General features: G+C 56.1%; 1 protein-coding gene across 1 annotated transcript in view; it reads right to left on the bottom strand.

Annotated features, from left to right (window-relative positions):
• The window catches only part of KSR1 (kinase suppressor of ras 1), a 43159-nt gene that overhangs the window by 21384 nt on the left and 2616 nt on the right, over nucleotides 1-19159 (bottom strand). The window contains exons 2-6 of the mRNA XM_006095503.3: nucleotides 11373-11520; nucleotides 6726-7197; nucleotides 5013-5017; nucleotides 2096-2156; nucleotides 1148-1231 (exon numbers count right to left, since the gene is read on the bottom strand). Coding sequence (XP_006095565.1) covers nucleotides 1148-1231; nucleotides 2096-2156; nucleotides 5013-5017; nucleotides 6726-7197; nucleotides 11373-11481 — 731 coding nt within the window. The 5' untranslated portion in view covers nucleotides 11482-11520. The remainder of the gene's footprint in view (nucleotides 1-1147; nucleotides 1232-2095; nucleotides 2157-5012; nucleotides 5018-6725; nucleotides 7198-11372; nucleotides 11521-19159) is intronic.

Genomic DNA, 19159 nt, shown 5'->3' with positions numbered 1-19159 from the left:
TAGAGCTCGGGAGGTTTGCTTCTACCCATCTGGGCTGTCACGGTGGGTCCCACATCTGCTTCTCTTTTCCAGAGAATGTCTGCCCCACCAAGGATGCCCCAGGGATGCGGAGCAGCCCCTCCCACCACATTCCGGCACGGACCACGTGGTCAGAGGGTCAGCAGGGCGGAGTCCTCGTTCTGGGCCTGCCTGCTGCCCTGCGTCTGGGGGCTCTCACTGACAGATGGGCCTGCCAACCTCACCCCGCAGTTGCAGCGTTGGGCTCAGGAGTCACCCTCCCCACGTGAAAGGCACCACTTGAAAGGAGCTGGAGGCCCCCGATTTAAAGCCAAATGGCCGGGAGCCACCACAGACCTAGCTCTGGCATCTCCTCAGTGGTCAGGAGAGCCGCCAGGGAAACACGATTTATGCAACTGACACAGACGAGGCCCGTCCCCTACAGGCTCGTGGGAACCCACATGCCTTTTTCACTCCGACTGGCTCAGATCTTAGAGCCGTCCTGATGGACAGAGACCTGGAATCCTCTTCCTAGATGCAGCAATGACAAAAATGGGGCCCAGAAAGGGCAAGCAACTGGCCCCACGTCACACAGCAATGCAGGGGCGAAGTGGGTGGGAGCAGAGACGCCAGGGCCACCCTCTGTGAGGTGAGGGCAGCCAGGAAGCAGGGGACAGACCCTGCTCACACCACACTGTTCCCTATCCTTGTCCTTCTCTCCTACCAGGGACCACAATGGTCTGAAAAAAGGAAGCTGGGCTTGTACAGAATCCGCATTCTTTCCTTCTGGAAGGACCACAAGCCATCGCTGTTCTTATCATAGCCTGCCCTCGTTTGCTATCCTTGTGTGCTAACATGTGAGGCTAATTTCAGAACTCCTCCTTGTCCACCTGGCAAACTTCTGCACACCCTTCAAAGCCCACCTCAAATGGTCCCTTCTCTGGGAGTGCCCTGCTTGATGCGCCCGTCCTCTCCCTGCAGAGGGCTGCTCACTCCTGGGTGTGCTGAATGGGATCATGAATCGTAGGTTGAGGGGCACCCTTTGAACTCTGACCTGACCTAAGGCCAATAATCCAGGCGCGGGACTGTGACTAAACGACAAGTATGAAGCTGGCTCCCCTCCCCCACCCCGGCCACCCTCGCCCATCACCTGCAATGCTTGCACTTCACTCCAAACATCATGCTCTTCTGGCACACGTGGCAGATCTGCGACAGCCAGGACTTGGTGGAGAACCTGCAGCGGGTGGACACACAGAAGTGCTCTCAGGGGCCGGGAGAGCAGGGCCTGGAGAGACAAGGGTCCCCAAACAGCCCAGGGAAATCAGGAGACTTGGTTCCCACCCAGAGCCCCAGGCACCCTCTCCCTGGGAGTTTGGGACACCCAGGGGCCACTGCCTCTTGCCCACGCCTCCCCCTCTCCGCCCATTCAGACTGTCCAGCCACGAAGTCATCATTGTCAAAACCCCAACGCTGGTGTGGCCATGGGTGCCAGCTCTTTGGCAGGCAACTTGGCAACAGCAACCAGAAGGATCAGTGTGCAGACCCTCTGAGCCAGCAATCCGTCTTAGGACCCGATCCAACAGATACTCCCACTGGTGTCACATGATGGACGGACAAGGCTCCCGCGGCGCATCAGCCCTCCCCAACACACGAGTGCCAGCCCTGGAAGTTGCTGGAGACCCAGACGCCAGGCCTTGGCCACAGGGGTGGGGCCCGGAGTCTGGAGCGTCAACAAGCCCAATGGGGCGCTGGTGTGTGGACGGTCGTAAGAGCCACACGATATCAAGCGATACTCAGAGGGGCCCGGAGTCTGGAGCGTCAACAAGCCCAACGGGGCGCTGGTGTGTGGACGGTTGTAAGAGCCACACGATATCAAGACCCAAGGAGGTGCAGGGGTGGGCCCAGCACATCCATGTGGCCTGCGGGTGACAGGAAGGGGCTCAAGGTGTGTGTGGGGCTGGGTCCATGGAGGTGATGGAGACAGAGCAGAGACAAAGAGCCCTGAGAAACAGGGATCGAGACAGAGCCCCTACGCTGAAGTGAGACCCCAGCACGTGCAGGTCCCCATCCAGCTGAGTCCCTGCCCGGCTGGGCCTACCTGTGTGTCACCGAGAGCCCGATGTCCCTCCGTACCATCTGTGGGGAGCCGTGGGGGAGATCTGCAGGGGAAAAGGGAGGTCAGGTGGGCCGAGGAAGCCCTGCAGGGAGGGCCCACGCCTGTGACCTTCTATGGCAGAGATCACAAGCCAGATGGGCACAATAACGTACTGAATGGCAGAGAAACATCCCTGAACCGGCATCTATTAAACAGGGACAGGACAGGCTAACCAGGGGCGGCGTGGTCACCCTCATACATGGCCGGCTTCTCTAACGAACGTTACTGCCCGGCCTGTACGGTTCTGGCTTCGGGGGAAGGCGGGCGTGAGAGGCAGAAGGCAGAGTGTGTGAGGGCAGAGGCCTCCACACCCCCACCTCTTGCACTGTCTCGTGGATGCGCCCCCAGGTCACCAGTTGGCGAGGGCTGCAGTCTGGTCACTCTTGTTAAGTGGTGGACGCTGCCTGACCCTTGGCAGAGGGCTGGAGGCTGGTGAGCTGTGCAGCAGCACCTCCCTAGCCTTGCTGAGCGCTCCTACGGGGCCTGGCCTCACTGGGTATCAGTCTGGGTCTTGGGGGAAGTCTCAGGCCACGGGCTGTGGGGTGCTCCTTCTGCCTGTCCCCCTAGAGGGCGCCTGGGCTCTCCTCCTAAGCCTGGCTTCCCCAGAAGAACAGGCAGCCCCAGTGCCTGAGCATCACAGGCTGGCAGTGGAGGACCAGCTGGAAGCGATCCCCCCATCCAGGGGCAGCCTACACACACGACCAGCTCCCTCCTCCCCTCCTATCTCCCTCCCCTCCTCCACAGGTGGGCCCCCTGCTCCCCACCCCCTCTTCCCAGCTCCGCACGGCCTCCCTCCTCCTGGAATAGGTTCTCAACTGAACCCCTGGGCAGGTCTGGGAACCCTCTGGAAAGACATTCTAGACCAGCGGTTCTCAACCTGTGAGTCTTGACCCCTTTGGGGGTCGAACGACCCTTTCACAGGGGTCACCTAAGACCATCGAAAAACACATATATAATTACATATTGTTTTTGTGATTAATCACGATGCTTTAATTATGTTCAATTTGTAACAATGAAATTGGGGGGTCACCACAACATGAGGAACTGGATTAAAGGGTCGAGGCATTAGGAAGGTTGAGAACCACTGTCCTAGACTTTCATCCAATGATCAGACACCTGGGACCCAGAAAGGTCAGGAATATGGTGCTTTAAGGATCTGGGGCCATCCCGGGTCCTCCGAGTCAGCAGCTCTGCCCCCCCGCCCCCAAAGGCCACTGCACCCTCCCGGGTGCCTGGGAGCTGGCCTGGCACACAGCTGGTGCTCGTTAAGTACTGGTTCACTTAAGGCCGAGTCCCACAGACCCAACCAGAAGGAGAGGGCGTGCTGGAGTGCTGACTCCTCCCACGGAGGGACCGAAGGGCCTGGCTGCCCCGCTGATGCTGGACCCACGCTGCACCCCCTGCAGCTCTCGCCAGCACATCTGCCATGCGCTGACTCTTCCCAACTCTCTCCGGGGGTTCACCCCAGGCAACAGCAGCCACACCATTAAAGCACATGGTCTAAAAGGGGTTCGGTTGCCCAGCCAATGTGGCTCAGTGGTTGAGCGCCAACCTATGAACCAGGAGGTCACGGTTCGATTCCCGGTCAAGGCACATGCCTGGGTTGTGAGCTCGATCCCCAGTGTGGGTTGTGTAGGAGGCAGCCAATTAATGATTCTCTCTCATCGTTAACATTTCTCTCTCTCTCCCGCTCCCTTCCTCTCTGAAATCAATAAAAATATATTTAATACATAAATAAATAAAATAAAAGGGGTTAGGCTGTCGGCCCAAGAGAAACAGACGGTGGGCAAGCGAGATTTCAATCATCAATCTCTGAGTGAAGCCTGTGACTGATTTGCAATGTCTGCCACGGGCACGGATACAAGGGAGGAGAGAGGGCACGTGTGCCAGGCATCGCCTGCCCCTCACGAGATGAAATGCCGGCCCTGCAGGCCTCATCCCGCCTTCCCGCAGCTGGAGAAGCGGCCTCACGGGTGTGGACCCTGCATCACACAGCACCCGGGAGGACCCGAGGGCCAGACTGCCCCAGGGACGCCGGCTCGGTGAGGGCCCCAAGCTCCCACCTGTGCCCTGGGGAGGGGAAGCGCAGCCTGCCTGGTGGTCCTGCACCAGCCCAGCTCCATCTCGGCCAAGCCAGTACCTGACATCCCCTCCTCAGCTCTCTGCTTAGCCAGCTCAGGGCAGGACAAAGGTAAACTGCTACTTGGCTCAGGGGAAGAGGATCTGCGTCCACTGGGACAACTACAAGCAGCTCCAGAGGCTCGCTGTTTCCTGCTGCACTGACTCAGGAGAGAAGCCCCACAGCGGAGCCATGGAGCCACGGAACCTGCTCCCACCCGGAGGTGGAGGGGAGGGGCGGAGATCAGGCTGCCCGGGCTTCCTCCTCGCCTCCTGAGGGCAAACCTCAGGTCCTCACTCACAGGCGAGCCGCCTTCCTGCCCCAAGGATGTCCCTGTCCTGCAGAGCCGGGCCCTGAGATGTCAGCTGGGGTCTGCGGGTGGCTGATGTCCATCTACGCCAGACAGGTAGTACCTTCCTCCCAGGAGGGCGGGGTTCCTGCCGCAGCCCAGCGGGTGAACACTCCCTGCCCGAGGTCACCTTGGGGAGGGCTTGCCATGGGGACTGCCCACCGACTGTGAGTGACACAGAGAGGCTGCTGGCTGGGCTGAGGCCAGCTCGTCCCGTGGGGGCCACCTGTCCTAGCGTGATGTCCTGAGGCAGTTCCCAGCTCCTCTGCTTCTGGACCCCGGAAAGGCCAGGTGCACTAAGAGAGGGTCAGAGGCATCCACCCCGATGGGGACAGCGAGACACACACCGCTCCCGGTGGCAGAGGGAGGGGACGAAAATGAATCACTCTTACCAAACCTGGAGGAGACAGAAAAGAGAGAAAGAAAGCAGGATTAGGGCATCGTGCTGGCTCCAGTGTCCCCCAGAACATCATCCCGGGGAGGGAGGGGCAAGGCGCTGGATGAGGACTTTGAGCACCTAGGGTGTGGGGCTAGGACGGCTGGGGAATGTGGGGACTTTCCCCAATGGGAAGGACTAGAGGTGCCCTCCTGGGCCCCCCGTGGGGACAAAGCTATATCTGTGCACTCTCATACATCAGCTTCTCTGAGCCTCGCCGCCACCAGCACGGTAATTAGAGTTCCCCTGGCAGGAGGCGGGCTCAGTCTGCCAGAGAGGAACCGGCTGGGGCAGGAGGGCAGGGAGAACAGTGTAGAGCACAGAGCTGACCTCCAAGCAGGGCCGGGTGGGGACATGCCCTGAGCAATGCTGTCAGAGGGATAGAGAGAGCTGGGGAAACCAGGCCACTCAGCCTGCCCTCGGGGCTCCCTGAGGGCAGCCGGGTGGCCTGAGTGTCCGGACCAGCGCTACTTCTGCTGGCTCTGTGGAGAAGAGACTCAGAGCCCCAGGGTTCGAGGCCAGCTCACCGGAGGTGGGACCTGAGGCAGAGGTGGTACCTGCCCGAGGCTCTGTTCTCCGCCTGGAGCCAGGATGAGACCAGAGCCCTCCTAATGCTCTTTGTGGGGAAAATGGGCAGCAGACACCCTGGGTTTTGCCCACTGCGATGCCCTACTTCACCCTGCCCATAAGGGTATGTTGACAAAGGCAATTTTTGTAATAACAAACAACAAAAATGACAAGGAACTCAATGTCCACCAAGAGGGGAGGAGTTAAACTATACAATGGCATAAAAATGAGAGAAAGATGAGGCATTTGGATAACTATAAATATATACAGAACCAATAACCTGGTTGCTACTGAAAGGGGAACTGGGTGATTAAGGACATGGTAGGGGGTCACTTTATACTATACATCCCTAAAAAGATGAATAAACTACACGAGCTACGAAGCTTTTGCATTTTGGACCATGTGACTGTTATTACCTATTTAAAATACGGGTAAAAAATATTAAAAAAGTAAAAGAGTACTGACATGAAGTTCTCAAGATATCAAGGTAAGTTGAAAAAGTAGGTTATAGGACAGAGTGCATGGTTTTTTATCGTCCTTAGAGGTTTCAGCCAGATATTCCATTCTCTTCTGGGCACGTGGGAGTTACACTTCCTGGCTCCTTTGTTTGGGTAGGATCATGAGTGGTGAGTGGAACTTTCAGGAAAGAGCGTTAATTGCTTTCTTCCTCTACCGCAGTGGAACATTCAGCCTGGGACCTGGAATGGGCCGACCCATGATGGACAGGTAGCATGAGCAAGAAATAAATCTTTGTTTGAAGACCCAGGGACCTGGGGGTTATTTGTCACTGCAGCATAATCCAGTCTATCCTGACTGATACATGGCATCGTTTCATTTGTGTGTGTGTGTGTGTGTGTGTGTGTGTGTGTGTGTCTGTGCATGTGCACACTTGCAAGGAAATCTAGTAAGATTCAGCCCAAGCTGTTAAGGTAGCCTGGGGAGTAGACTGAGAGACAGGGGTACCTTTCACTGTACATACTTATATATTAGTTGATGTTATGTCCTTTTCCAATTAAGTCTATATTACCTTTATAATGAGAAAATTGTAGTCAAAACTTTCAGCGGATTGCAAAGTCAACAACTGTCTGGCCGGAGTACTTACCTCGTCAAGTAAGTACTTGGGGAGACCTCGTCAATGCGGTTCCCCAGCTGAGACTCATGGGACTTGCTCCGGGTGAGCGTGGGGAAGCTGGGCAGCAGCTGGAAGACCTTGCGGCTGGGAGGGGGTGGCGTCCTTGGCGGCTTCAGCTTGGTGTGCCGTCGCAGCTGGGGCGTGGTTGGGGGGGTGATGAAGCTGTGCAGGGTACGGGGGGTCAGCCGGCCACTGGCGTGCAGGGGGATACAGGTGTCCGTGAGGCCCTCGCTGGGGCCAGGGGTGGGGAAGTCCGAGGTGGGCAGAGCTGACACGGAGACGGAGCGGGGACCCTGGGCATTGCTGCCCATCCTGCCCAGCTGGGCGCTCCCCGGGGGCCAGGGCAGGCTGGCTGGTGAGAGGGTGTCCGTGGAAGGCCCTGAGCCACTTTCCCGCCGGGCATCCAACGAACTCCAGCCCGAGTCCTCTTTGTGCTCCCTTCCTGTGGGCCGAGAAGTCGAGTCATAGGAGGCTGGGGCTAGAGGAACGTACAGGTGAGGTGGCTAGGGCCCAGAGAGGTTAACACCCTGTCCAACGTGGCACAGCTCCTTTTATTAAAAAAAATTTTTAAATATATTTTTATTGATTTCAGAGAGGAATAGAGAGGGAGAGAGAGAGAGAAACATCAATGATGAGAGAGAATCATTGATCGGCTGCTCCTTGCACGCCCCCCGCACTGGGGATGGAGCCCACAACCCGGGCATGTACCCTGACCAGGAATCGAACCGTGACCCCCTGGTTCATAGGTCGATGCTCAAACCACTGGGCCATGCTGGCAGGGCTGCACAGCTCCTTAATGGAAGGCTTCCAGGACCAGCCTTCCCCTGGTTTATAGAGGCCTCTCACGCACAGGCATCTTTTTCCTCCTTTTCTAATGGACCGTGAGGCCCCCGCCATGGATATTACTCTCCCTGTTTTACAGAGAGAATATGAGGCCCAGAGGGGACTAGCTCGTGCGGGGCTCCTGCTGGCAGGTCTGTGGGGAACAAGCCAGCAAACCAGCTCCAAAGTGGGCGGCTTCAGAGAGGGAAGTGGCGACTGATCTTTGAAGAGTTAGGAAAGACAAGCTGGGGCTTGTAGAGAGGTAACTCCACTTTAAGAAAATTCAAATGTCAGGAAAAGGGGCTGTGCCAACCCTCTAACAGCAAATTGCCCTGGAAATTTGCTAGAAAAGAGATCCAGCTAGAAAGGGATCAACAGCCGCTGGCTTATGAGAGAAGCCTGTGAATGACCTTGGGCTGCCCCCACAGTGACCTCTGCCTGAGGCCACTGAGACCTCGAGGCTCTGTGAGGCTCCAACTCAATGGCACGGTCTGTCCATTCATTCAAGCACATGCTGGACGCCGGGTATCAAGGCATAAAAAAGACATCTGCTGAGCCTGGAGAGTCCAATGAGGGTGACAGACACTCAACACCATGGTTGTGTGCTGACCAGGAGACGGATGGGGAGCCAGAGAGCACAGAGGAGGAAGATCCTAAATGGCCTGGGGGTTGGGGGGCTTCCCAGAAGAGGGGGCACCTGGGCTGAGCCAATGAGGGAAGCGGTGGATGCAGCAGGTGTACTGAGCAGAGGGAACAGCCCATGCAAAAGTAGGGCGCACACAGCACCTTCTGGTACCTACTAAGAGTTTCACGTGCCTTGAGAGGTCAGGACAAGCCAGGGAGACGTAAGAGATGAAGCGGAGGGTCAGTGCACCTGGGACCAGCTCAGGAGGGACCCTGGATGACTTGCTGGGGATTTTAGGTTTAACCTTAGAGGAGATGGGCAGATACTGAAGGGGTGGGGGCAGGGAGCAAGGACCCCATCTAGACACCCTGTTGTGGGGAAGGAGAAGATACCTCCCTCCTCATATTTATCAATGAGTAGAATGTACCGGAAGGTAGATTGTGACTCCAGACAAAATGAACTTCTTCTACCCTGGAACCCTTCTACTTTGTGCTTTGTCCCATCTCCCCCGATCCTCTCAGCACGTGAGGTCGCTGAGATGCAGGGAGGCCACGTGCAATGCTCAGGTCGGACAGCTAAGCAAGTGGTGGGGTGGGAACGGAGCCCCATGTCCCGACCACGGCACTGGCCTCCTCCCACAAGGGTGTCAGTCCTGAATAACCTGCAATGGCTCCACCCTGGCAGGCAATGAGCCCTCTGTCATCAGAGGCAGGCAAGCCTAGCCCACGCAGCCATCTATCGGGTACGGTGGAGAGAGGTTAGCCTTTACGGTTCTTGGGGTTTCTTGTGCATTCCGCCCCCTCCTCAAATGCCCTTCCTCCTACTCCATCGCATGGTGCCTCTCTTCACGAGTCAACTTGGCAGAATGAGTCACTCGGTCTGAGTGTTCCTTGTTGCCCCTTCGGAACTGCGGCCACGACTGACACTTTAACTTCTACACTAATCGATAGGCAGCACGGACATGTTTCTTGGTCAGAGGATGAATCCATGGGTAAGTCTGCCACCAAAGAAACGAGCCCCAAATTCTCCAAACTGACTGCTGGGCTCTGCACCAGCTCAGAGAGGGCAGGTGGGTCTTGCTTTGCGTGCCACCACCCGGCCATCGGCCGTGGCTCTTGGAATGACCCTAGAGTCACTTAGAAGGAAGAGCGTGGGGACTGACTGGTGCTGTGCTATGGAGTAGAGCAGGCACCATATTCCTGTTTACGGCCACTGGCACAGGGAACCCTCCTCACTCACCTTTCTTAATACCAGAGACCACAGGGAAATGACTTGGACATTTCCCGTCAGACAACAGCCTAATACTGAAAAGAGCACCGAGTGTGTCGCAGGCTCTGTTCTAAGCGCTTGACTGTAACTCAGTTCATCCTCACAGCAACCCCATGAGAGAGGTGTTGTTATTGCCTCCATTTTACAGATGAGGAAACTGCGCACAGTGGGGCTGAATAACTGACCCAGCTCCTATGGGATGTAAGTGGCTGAGCTAGGCTGCAACGAGGCTGCTCTCACCAAGCCTGCTGGGTGCAACGAAGACTCTGCCTGCATGATCCGAGAGGCAGGGTGACCACGGGTACCCACCCCATCCGGCAGGTACCCTTGAGGTATGGCCACCACAGGGCAGACCCTTTGGGTGGGGTGCAACCAGGACCCTTTCAGGGATGTAGAGGCACCACAAGCGGAGATCGAAGGAGAGAGAAGGACCTGTTAAAGACGCTCGCCCGAGGGGCCTCCTCCAGGGCATTGTGGGAAAAGCACCCTGAGGTTGGAGAGGCCCGAGTCCCAAGCGCAGCTCTGCTATGCGCCAGGTGTGGAACGCAGACAGCTCGCCCAGCGCGTCCGATGCTCCAGCTGCTAAAGGAGCTTACTGCCACCACTCAAAAGGGTGTTGCCACATACGTGTCAAGTGCCTGGCTTAATAAATTAGTCTTGGCATCCGGCAGCCTTCCCAACACACACAGGTCACCACAACTTGACAGCTGGCTTCTCCGCAGTTCTTTACAGTTCAGGCCCACAGAGGGAGGGCTGACAAATTACCCCGAGATTCCAGCTTAGGTGGCAAGTACTTTTAAATTTCCACAATGTGGGAACCAACCAACCACCATCAAAGACTGAGGCTGAGATCCCCTCTCTGCCTCCATGTGCTGTGTGTCCATGGACTCCCCGCTCTGGGCTCGGTCTCCTCCTTGTTGACCGTGTCTGTCATTTCATTCTCTGCACCTGCCAGGAGGCCTGGCGCATCGAGGTTTTCTGAATCGAGTAAGCGCTCCGCAGAGGCTCTGTGCTCAGAGGTGGGCTTGGTGCAATGGGGCCGGGGAAGAAATGAAGCCCAGGCTCCTCTGATAAAACAATCAAGCAGAATATAAACCTCAGTGCTTTCCTTAAGCCTCAGGCAGCCAGAAATACGACAGGTGGCTCAGATAATTAAAAAACACACCTAATTCCACTCATTAGGCTCATTTCAAAGCCTGATCTGTGTGGTCGGTAGTGGGAGCATTAACAGTCAGGGTGTTTGAAGTTGTCTCCAAGGCAAGAATTAGAAAGCCAGCAAATGATTCCCCGGGAATGCAGCTAATGCCAGGATTACACGCTTCGCCAGGGGCAGCCATGCACACGCCCAGGGCTGGAACACTGTATAATATCTCCAATCCTGCTTGGCTCAGGCCGAGCCCACCTCGGTGTGTGCCTTCTGAGCGCACAGCCCAGCCAGCCAGTGAGGACCGGAGACCAGAGAGGTGGGGAGAGGGCTGGGGGGCGCTGGGCTAGGGAGTGGGCTGGAACGCAGGAAGCTGCTGGAGGGGTCACAGAGCCTAACAAGTGTTCTCTGAAGAAGGGAAGTCATACAGGGCCCGCCCGGCAGGCCAGCCTGGGGTTTCTAACAAAGGCTAGAGCTTCCCGTGTTAGCACTGGCCAGGTCTGAGCCTCTGACCTGGGGAGAGCCTCTGTCCCAGGTCAGGCCCATCACACACTTTCTGAATGTCTGCCCTGGCCTTTCCAAGCAACCCCAGGACCCCTGGGCCACACCTGCTCCACCCATCATCCACTCAGCAACGGCCACGGCCCCCAGGGAACCAGGCTAGGCCTGGGGAGAACAGGCGGGTGTCTAAGCCAAGGTGGAGGGAGAGGGAGCCAATGGGGCTGGCCTTGGCGCTGGGGAGGCAGGCCCTACCTACCCAGGCCTGTCACCTTCCGCAGGCAGGTGAGGGCGTACTGCAGGCGGCCACACTCCTCCGCACTGGCCCCACAGCGCCGCAGCGTCTCCTTCACCTTGGCCTCGTTCATGTCCAGCAGGGCATCCAGCGTGAGCTCTCGGAGGATCTCCTGAGGAAGCACAGAAGGGACAGGCAGAGAGCCGGTGAGCACGCCGGGGGTCTGGTCTTCATTCTCCCCCTGGCCAGCGCTGGCCTCCCCGCTGAGTGGCAGGGGCCAGCTGCTGGTGGGCAGGCCTCCAACACGAGGCCACCACTTGTCTGAGGTCTCAGGCAGCCAGCCCTCACCCCAACCCCGCCCTCCCAGAGACGGCAGCTGAAGTGGAGAGGCCTCAGCTTCAGGGTGGGGGTGGGAGGGAAGGAAGGAAGGGGAAAATCTGAAAAGTGTTGATCAGGGCACATGGCCCCTCTTGTTTCTTTTCATTCCTCTGCCCAGAAAAATGATGAATCACAACAACTTTCTAGAATGACAGTACTTGAGATAAAGACGGCCCTTTACAATTCCGCTGCACTGTATCTGAATCAGACAAGAGTTCAAATAAAACTGGCTTAGTGATAGGATTAAAAAGAATTAACCCTTGCCCTGGCCGAGTGGCTCAGTTAATTGGAGCATCGTCCCATACACTAAAACAGGGGTCCTCAAACTTTTTAAACAGGGGGCCAGTTCACTGTCCCTCAGACCGTTGGAGAGCTGGACTATAGTTTAAAAAAAGACTATGAACAAATTTCTATGCACACTGCACATATCTTATTTTGAAGTAAAAAAACAAAACGGGAACAAATACAATATTTGTATTTGCATGTGGCCCGCGGGCCGTAGTTTGAGGACCCCTGCACTAAAAGGTTGCAGGTTCGATCCTTGGTGGGGGCAGGTACTGGAGGCAATGTTTCTCTCTCACATCGATGTTGCTCTCGCTCTCACTCTCACTCTTGCTCTCGAAAATAAGTAAAAACATATCCTCAGTTGAGGATTAAAAAAAAAAAAATTTAACCCTCAACAGGCATATAGGCCCTTACTACCTCCCTTTAGTTAATTCTCAGTCACAACCTTCCAAAGGTTAAGGTAGCAGAGAGGGAGTGAGGACTGAAGTGTGAAAAGGACACCATGTGGACTTGGAAGATGGAGGGACCACATGAGAAGGAATGTGGATGGCCTCTAGGGGAGCGTGTCCCCCAATGGCCAGCAAGGAAAGGGGCACCTCAGACCTATCTGGCCACCAGGAACTGGATTCTGCCAACCACCTGAATGCCCTTGGACGTGGCTTCTTCCCAAAGCTTCCAGGTAAGAGGCCAGCCTGGCTGATGCCTGGGCTTAAGCGCGGTGAGATGCTAAGCAGGGAGCTAGCAGAGCCCACCTGGACTCCTCCAGCCAGTCTCCCCCTACAGAACTGTAAGCTAATCAATGGGGCTTGCAAGCCGCTGGGTTTGTGGTGATTTGTGACGCAGCAGCAGAAAACTCCTACAAAGAGGGATGATCTGAATCGAGGCCTAACTGACTTCAGAGCTGTGCTCTTTCCCCTCATCAAGGGGAAGAAACCCCTCTGGTTCTGATCACTTCGAGTCACAGGTGACACCAAGCCTGGAGCAGGTCCCTGGCCTCGGTGGCTTGTGGGGTGACTGCCATGAAAACGCGTCCTTGCACTGCTATGCGATATGGCCGAGCACAGAGAAAGCTCGGAGTTGCGGGACCAGTGGTAAGATGTTCTGGGTTTTCTTCTTCTTTGGCCCCTTTCTATATTTTCCAGATTTTCTATAACAGAGAACGCCAGACACCCCACACCCAGTGATTCATATGAAGCTCACAATCCTTGAGAATCTACGCCGGTTTTCATTGATTTTAGCAAGCTGTGTCTAATTTTACTTTAAAAGAGTAATGCTATCGTCAGACTACCCCCAAGTGTCAAAACTGAACCTGATAAAGATACTGGCTGTGAGTCACTGGGGCAACAGTTTGGGGCTTTGTGATGCCCTGGGCTTCGTATGTGGCCCCTGAAGTCTGGTCACGTTCCCCCCCCCTCCCCTCCCCACCTCTGTCTTGTCTGTATATTCTTCAGTCCCCAGGGCTGTGGACAAGAATCTCGTAGCTGTTTAGGATGATGCACCCCAACAGTTAGAAATAAACACACAAGTGAAAGCACTGAGAAGCTCATCATGGGTTGGACAAACCCGTGGTTGTCAGACATCCTTCTGACGATAAAACCAGAGCGTCACAAGACGATGATAAGAACAGCACAGAGAGGGCGCTGATTAGATAACAGCCCTGGGCAGAAACTTTTGTTCATCGGTGTGTTTTCCTTTACTGCCCTCAGTAACGCGCTTCAGCAAATGCCGTTGTGACATCTTTCCCCTCGTTTTACTATGAAAAGCAAGTTGGCAGCATTGTCAGGGGACAAACAAATGGCTGGTGACCTTTACACAAGTGCAGACACCAGCCTCCACCTCTCCCTGGAGCGTCCTGTTCTCCCTCGGTTGGTTCTCACGGAGGCTCCTGCATTTCCCAAGGCGGTGATGACTCAGCAGGTTTCCAAGAGGAGGTTCCTGTATCTGCCTGATTGTGTGTGAGGGAGGGGAGGGGGTGGAGCGGGGACAATGACATGGACACCAACAAGCCCAGAAACCCAAGCCCCAATCTAACTAAAATGCAAAGGATTGGTTTTCTTTCTTTATATTCCTCTCTTCCCCACCCACACCAAGTTCCAGTTTCTCCAACATAATAACTACATTTATTATTACAAACTATTTGCCAGTACAATAGGCCCAGTACTTCGTATAGTACTATCTCCGTTCAAAACAATTCAGCAAGGAGAGGTATTAAGCCCATTTTACTGAGGCTCAGAGACCTCATGCAAGGCTACTTAGTAAATGGCAGGGCCAGAACTGAAACGCAGGGATGCCATCCCCCAAACTCCTTCCATGATTCCAATCCGGGGGTCCCACTTAAACTGGAGCGGCCCCAGCCTCTTCCCGGACGGGCGTCGCTTCCTGGAGTGTGAACGCTGCATCAGTGAAATGAGAGTGCTTAGCACACCGCTGTGGCCGTGGTTTCTGACAGCTCCTTCCACTCTCCAGTCCCTGGTCCCTCCCCGCAGGGCTGGATCGCTGGGCTGGGGAGAGGGACCACCTTCCTACCTGAAAGGGCAGTCAGTGAGCTATCCCCCAGTCAGCGGGTTTCCTGGCAGCGAGGGTCTCAACACGCAGCCTCGGGGCCAGGCCTTGGGAAGTGAGATCCGAGGAGATGAGGCCCCTGGATCTGTTTCTTGATGGAGACACGTGTCCTAGAAACTAGCCTCTGGCCTCTACTGGACAATAAGAAGTCCAGGAGCAGCAGCAAGTGATGTTAGTCAGAAACCCACCCTCTGCCCCCAGGCAGTGCTGGGGTAAGAGGGGAGGCTATGGGAGGGGCACCAGATATTCTGGTTTTCAAGAAATCTGAGTTTTTACTTTAAAATAAAAATGTTACATGGTGGCAACTAATGCAAACTTGTGCAACCAAACAATGGTTCCACGGCGCCCCCAGACTCCCGCATGGAGGGAGACCTTGCATGAAGAATCTGACGCCTTCCGAATGTCTGATCAGCGAACTTGGAAAGCTTGATTTCTGCAGGCAAATGGGGAGAACTGGTGGCCCAGCAGCCAAGTGTCCTTGGCATCATACCACTGGGTGGCCAGGCCTTCTCGGTGAGGTACCCACGGTGGCTCTGGCACCCCAAGTGCCCAGCCTTCCAAAACCTCTGAGTGACTTTGGACCAGAGTTATTTCAATCCAGAGGGGAGAGCATGAGGCAGGGATGCTGGAACCAGCGGCCCCCAGCTAAACAACAGCCAGGCTGGGCCATGGCCATGCAGGCCCTGGAGTGGCCCGGCCATCTCCCTCTGTCCTGACTCAAGCAAAGCCCCGCAGCAACTCGGCACCCCCAAACCTCACACACGGATGTGACTTGCCCACCCACGGTGCCCAGTCTGAGTTAGGAAGTTATTTCAGACCAAAGTAATGCACATACAAACTTTCCGGATAATTTCTCAGCCAGAAGCAAATTAGGGATCAGTTTAACCACCTTCTAAAGGTGAACTCACAGACCTGCTGACAACCTGGCAGGCAGAGCAGCTCTGAAACCCTCTCAGGTCTCAGAGGCCTCAGGAGAGCCGCACACCCGCCTGCAGGCACAGGGGACGTGCCACCTGTCCCACAGCCACGGGCCCTACCCCCAGTTCTGGGGAAGGGACAAAGGCCAAGAGGCGATTGTTTTGAGGAGAATCACTGCCCACCCCACCCCACCCCAGCTTCCGTGTAAAGAAGAAAATACAAACTAGAAACCAGGGCTGCCCAGCCCGTTTTGGGAGTTATCCTCGCTCCTGAGCCGGTGTGAGCAGGGAGCACAGAAGCAGGGCAGTGAGAACATGGGTCAGAGCGAGAGTTCGAGGACACTGGCTCCGCCTCTGCCCATCTCCTCCAGACACAATGTACACTCCCCAGTGGGCGGCATTCAGTTATTCTTTCTGATATGCATCATGATTAGAGAGCAGGGTCAGCTGGGCACTGAGGTCCCTCCCCGCCTGTGATCATTAAACTGCTGGCTCTGCTCTCTATAGAAGCGGGGGTGGGGGCCTGGCCCAAACACGGCGGCCCCCTCCCCTCAGCAGCTGGCAGTGGCTGGAGTCAGGCCAGGCGGGTATCAAATGGTATCCCGAGACTTACCAGCAGCCACGGGGCTGCCTGGGGTCTATACTTAGAAACCTGTGCCGGCTTACACGGAGAGCCATCCACGCTCGCCGTGCTCGGTCAGGTGGACAGTGGAAATGCCAGGGCGCTTCCAAGCCTGTGTATGGGCCACATGGTAGCTCAAGCCCCATCAGGCGGAGGCCGGGTGGAAGGAAGACCAAGAGGCAAACCCAAGCTTTGTGCATCTGTTTAGCTTTCTAGGCCTAGAGCACAGGATGGGTCAGTAAAGTCAGAACTGCCCCCATCAGTGCTGCTGGCAATCAAGGTCCATTTCGTGGGGTGGGGTGGGGTGGAGGGGAGGGTGGGCAGAGGCCTCCTCCAGCTGCCCTGGCTGGGAGGGGAGGTGGTCATTAAAGGGCCAGGATCCTTCACCACAGATGCTTCCCTGGGAACTGGTCCCAGCAGAGCCCACCCTGCAGATGGTGATGTAGGACCCCTCACACCTACGAGGCCAGGGCCCAAGGGGGGTTGGGAAAGGACAGAGAGAAGAGCAGGGAGATTTCTATGGCATCTCAGGCTGGGCACCCACATGCCTCCAGTTGGCAAGGGAGCCCCTTCCTTCCTGCTCCCCACCCCTGGGGCTGGTGAGACTTGGATAATAGCTGGATATTCTAGGAGGCACAGGAGTGGCTGGGAAGGTGAGCCGCCTGGGGTTTCCATGGAGATGAGCAGACAGCTTGGGGACAGCTTTGCCTCTGGACAGGGTCTGTGCCAGCCTCTTTACTATCCCACTATCCTAGACCTGGCAACAAGGCAAAGCCCCTCCCAGGGGAAGTCAGCCGCTTCCTGGAGGCCTTCTCTCCACCACCTCCCAGCGGGCCCGCCCAGCAAAGGGAGGGTCAGGTTTGGTCCTTGGAACCCCCTTGACTCTGGGCAGTCCCTGCTCCTCTCTGGGCTTTGACTTCATCATTTATAGAACAAGTGGGTTTGTGGGTTTGCCTAGATCAGATCTGGGGCTCTCAACCCTGGTGGCACCCTGGAGGGACCTGGGGGTGGGGGGCTTTTAAAAAATCCTGGTGCCCAGGCCCCCACCTCAAACCAATCAAATCAGAATTTCTGGGGTGGGGACCATGGGGGCAGACAGCCTGCTGGGTCTTGAGTCTGGCCAAATAACCCAGGGCAGAAAGGGTCTCAGAATGCCCAGTTCGGAAGGCGGGTCTGGCCAGGGCAGGGCTGCGCTCTGGGGCTTGACCTCCTTCAACTCGACCCCAGCCTAGCCCAAGCGCACAGCCGTCCCAGGGGACGTCCTCTCCCGCACAACAGGGCCTCCCTCCCTCCCACAAGGCAGACAGAGGCTCACCGAGTGGGGGGCCTCGCTGGAATCTCCAGGGAGTAGTTGTCTTTGGCCCATGTATTGGAATGTCTGGGCTTGAGAGCCTCGGAAAGATGGTGCGGTGGTGAGATGGGGTGTGGAGGGTGAGGTTAAAGGGGAGACGAGAAGGGGCCAATAAAGGGTGGATGATGAGCACTTATTATGCATTTCCTGGGTGCCAGACACTCTGCTAGACGAAGGTAAGAGGTCACCACATGCGATCTTCATAACATCCTGAGATGGGTGATAAAGCTCAGAGAGGGTAGGTAACTTGCTCAAGGCCACACAGCCCAATTGGTGAGGCTGAGGTATGGCCATTTCTGCCTAGTCCCAGCCAGCCGACCCTGCCTGCGCTCGTACCCACTTCTTTGCTCTATAAAGCGAGCTCTTTTTCCCAGAGCAGAGCCTCCCTGGCACCAGAGGTCACATCTGGCTTTCTTGGCTCCACACCCTTCCCTACCCTCTCGCAGCTGGGGTGAGCTCCAGCTGTGGGGTTAAAAGCAGCTGGAGGCCTCTCAGGGGATCTAGTCCCCACATTCCTTCTCAAATCCCTCGGCTGGCCTGCTGGGCGCCCCTTCAGCTCCCCTCCTGCCCCCGAGAGGAAATGGGTGCTTCCCACCTCTGCCTGAGACCAAACCTCTAGCATCTGGCAGCATCTGGCATCACCACAGCCGCCACCACCACTCCAGGGGCCTGGCCCTACTCCCTGGGAGAGCCTGGCTGTGGCCGCCTCCCAGGCCCCGTTCTTTCTCCTATAAACCCGAGGTACCGAGGACAGAAATGGGCAGGAAATGTTTGCTGAACAGGCAGAGGGTGAGTATTTTCAGCTCTGCGGGCCGTATGGTCTCTATCACCACTACTCCGCTCTGCCAGGAGAGCACCGAACAGCCAGACAGTGTGTAAACAGACAGGGCGTGGCTCTGTGCCAATACAGCGTCCGGTACGGACACTAAAACCCCTAGTTCATGTAATCTTCACATGTCACGAAATTCTTCTTTTGGTTCCTTACCAGTTAAAAATGTGAAAACCGTTCTTAGTTCACAAGACTGTCCAAAAACCCAGTGGTGGGCTGGATTGGCCCAGGGGCCATAGCTTGTAACCCCCAGCTAGTGGGTCATTCATTCAGTCACTCAACAAACACACCACACCTGGCGGCCCTGGGCCCCTCTGCTCCTTCCCTCCCAGCCCGCCGCCGTGCTGACAGGTCTTCAGCCCGGTCAGCCCCAACACACTCCCAGCAGAAGGGGACACAGGCAGAAGCTCCGCGGCAGGCCCACGTCTGTCACCGAGGTGGCCTGCACTTTCTCTGTGGCATCAACACACATTTCCAAAATTGCTCCTCCTGGCTGCCGTTTGAAAATGGCCAGACACATCCAGCACGAGAGAAACACACACACACACACACACACACACACACACACACACACACACACACACACACACACACACACATACACACACACATACACACATACACACACATACACACACACACACACCAGTTTGGGGGCTGTGTGCTTCTCCCCAGGACATGCTACTCCCAAAATGAAGAGAGGAGATAGGTGGGCTTCCACAGTGGGTTCTCTACACCCAGGATGTATGCTGTTGGGGGGAAAACCCCATATTATTCACCAGGCTCCACAGTTTAAAACTCGAGCCAAAACTGGGATACTCTAAAACAAACAAACAAAACAGATTGGGGTCAGGGTAGGACAGGGGG

The sequence above is a fragment of the Myotis lucifugus genome, unplaced genomic scaffold, assembly GCF_000147115.1.
Source record: "Myotis lucifugus unplaced genomic scaffold, Myoluc2.0 scaffold_157, whole genome shotgun sequence".
In the NCBI taxonomy this organism is placed as follows: Eukaryota; Metazoa; Chordata; class Mammalia; order Chiroptera; family Vespertilionidae; genus Myotis; species Myotis lucifugus.
Note: the sequence above shows the minus strand (reverse complement) of the source record. Positions and strands in the feature narration are given on the sequence as shown.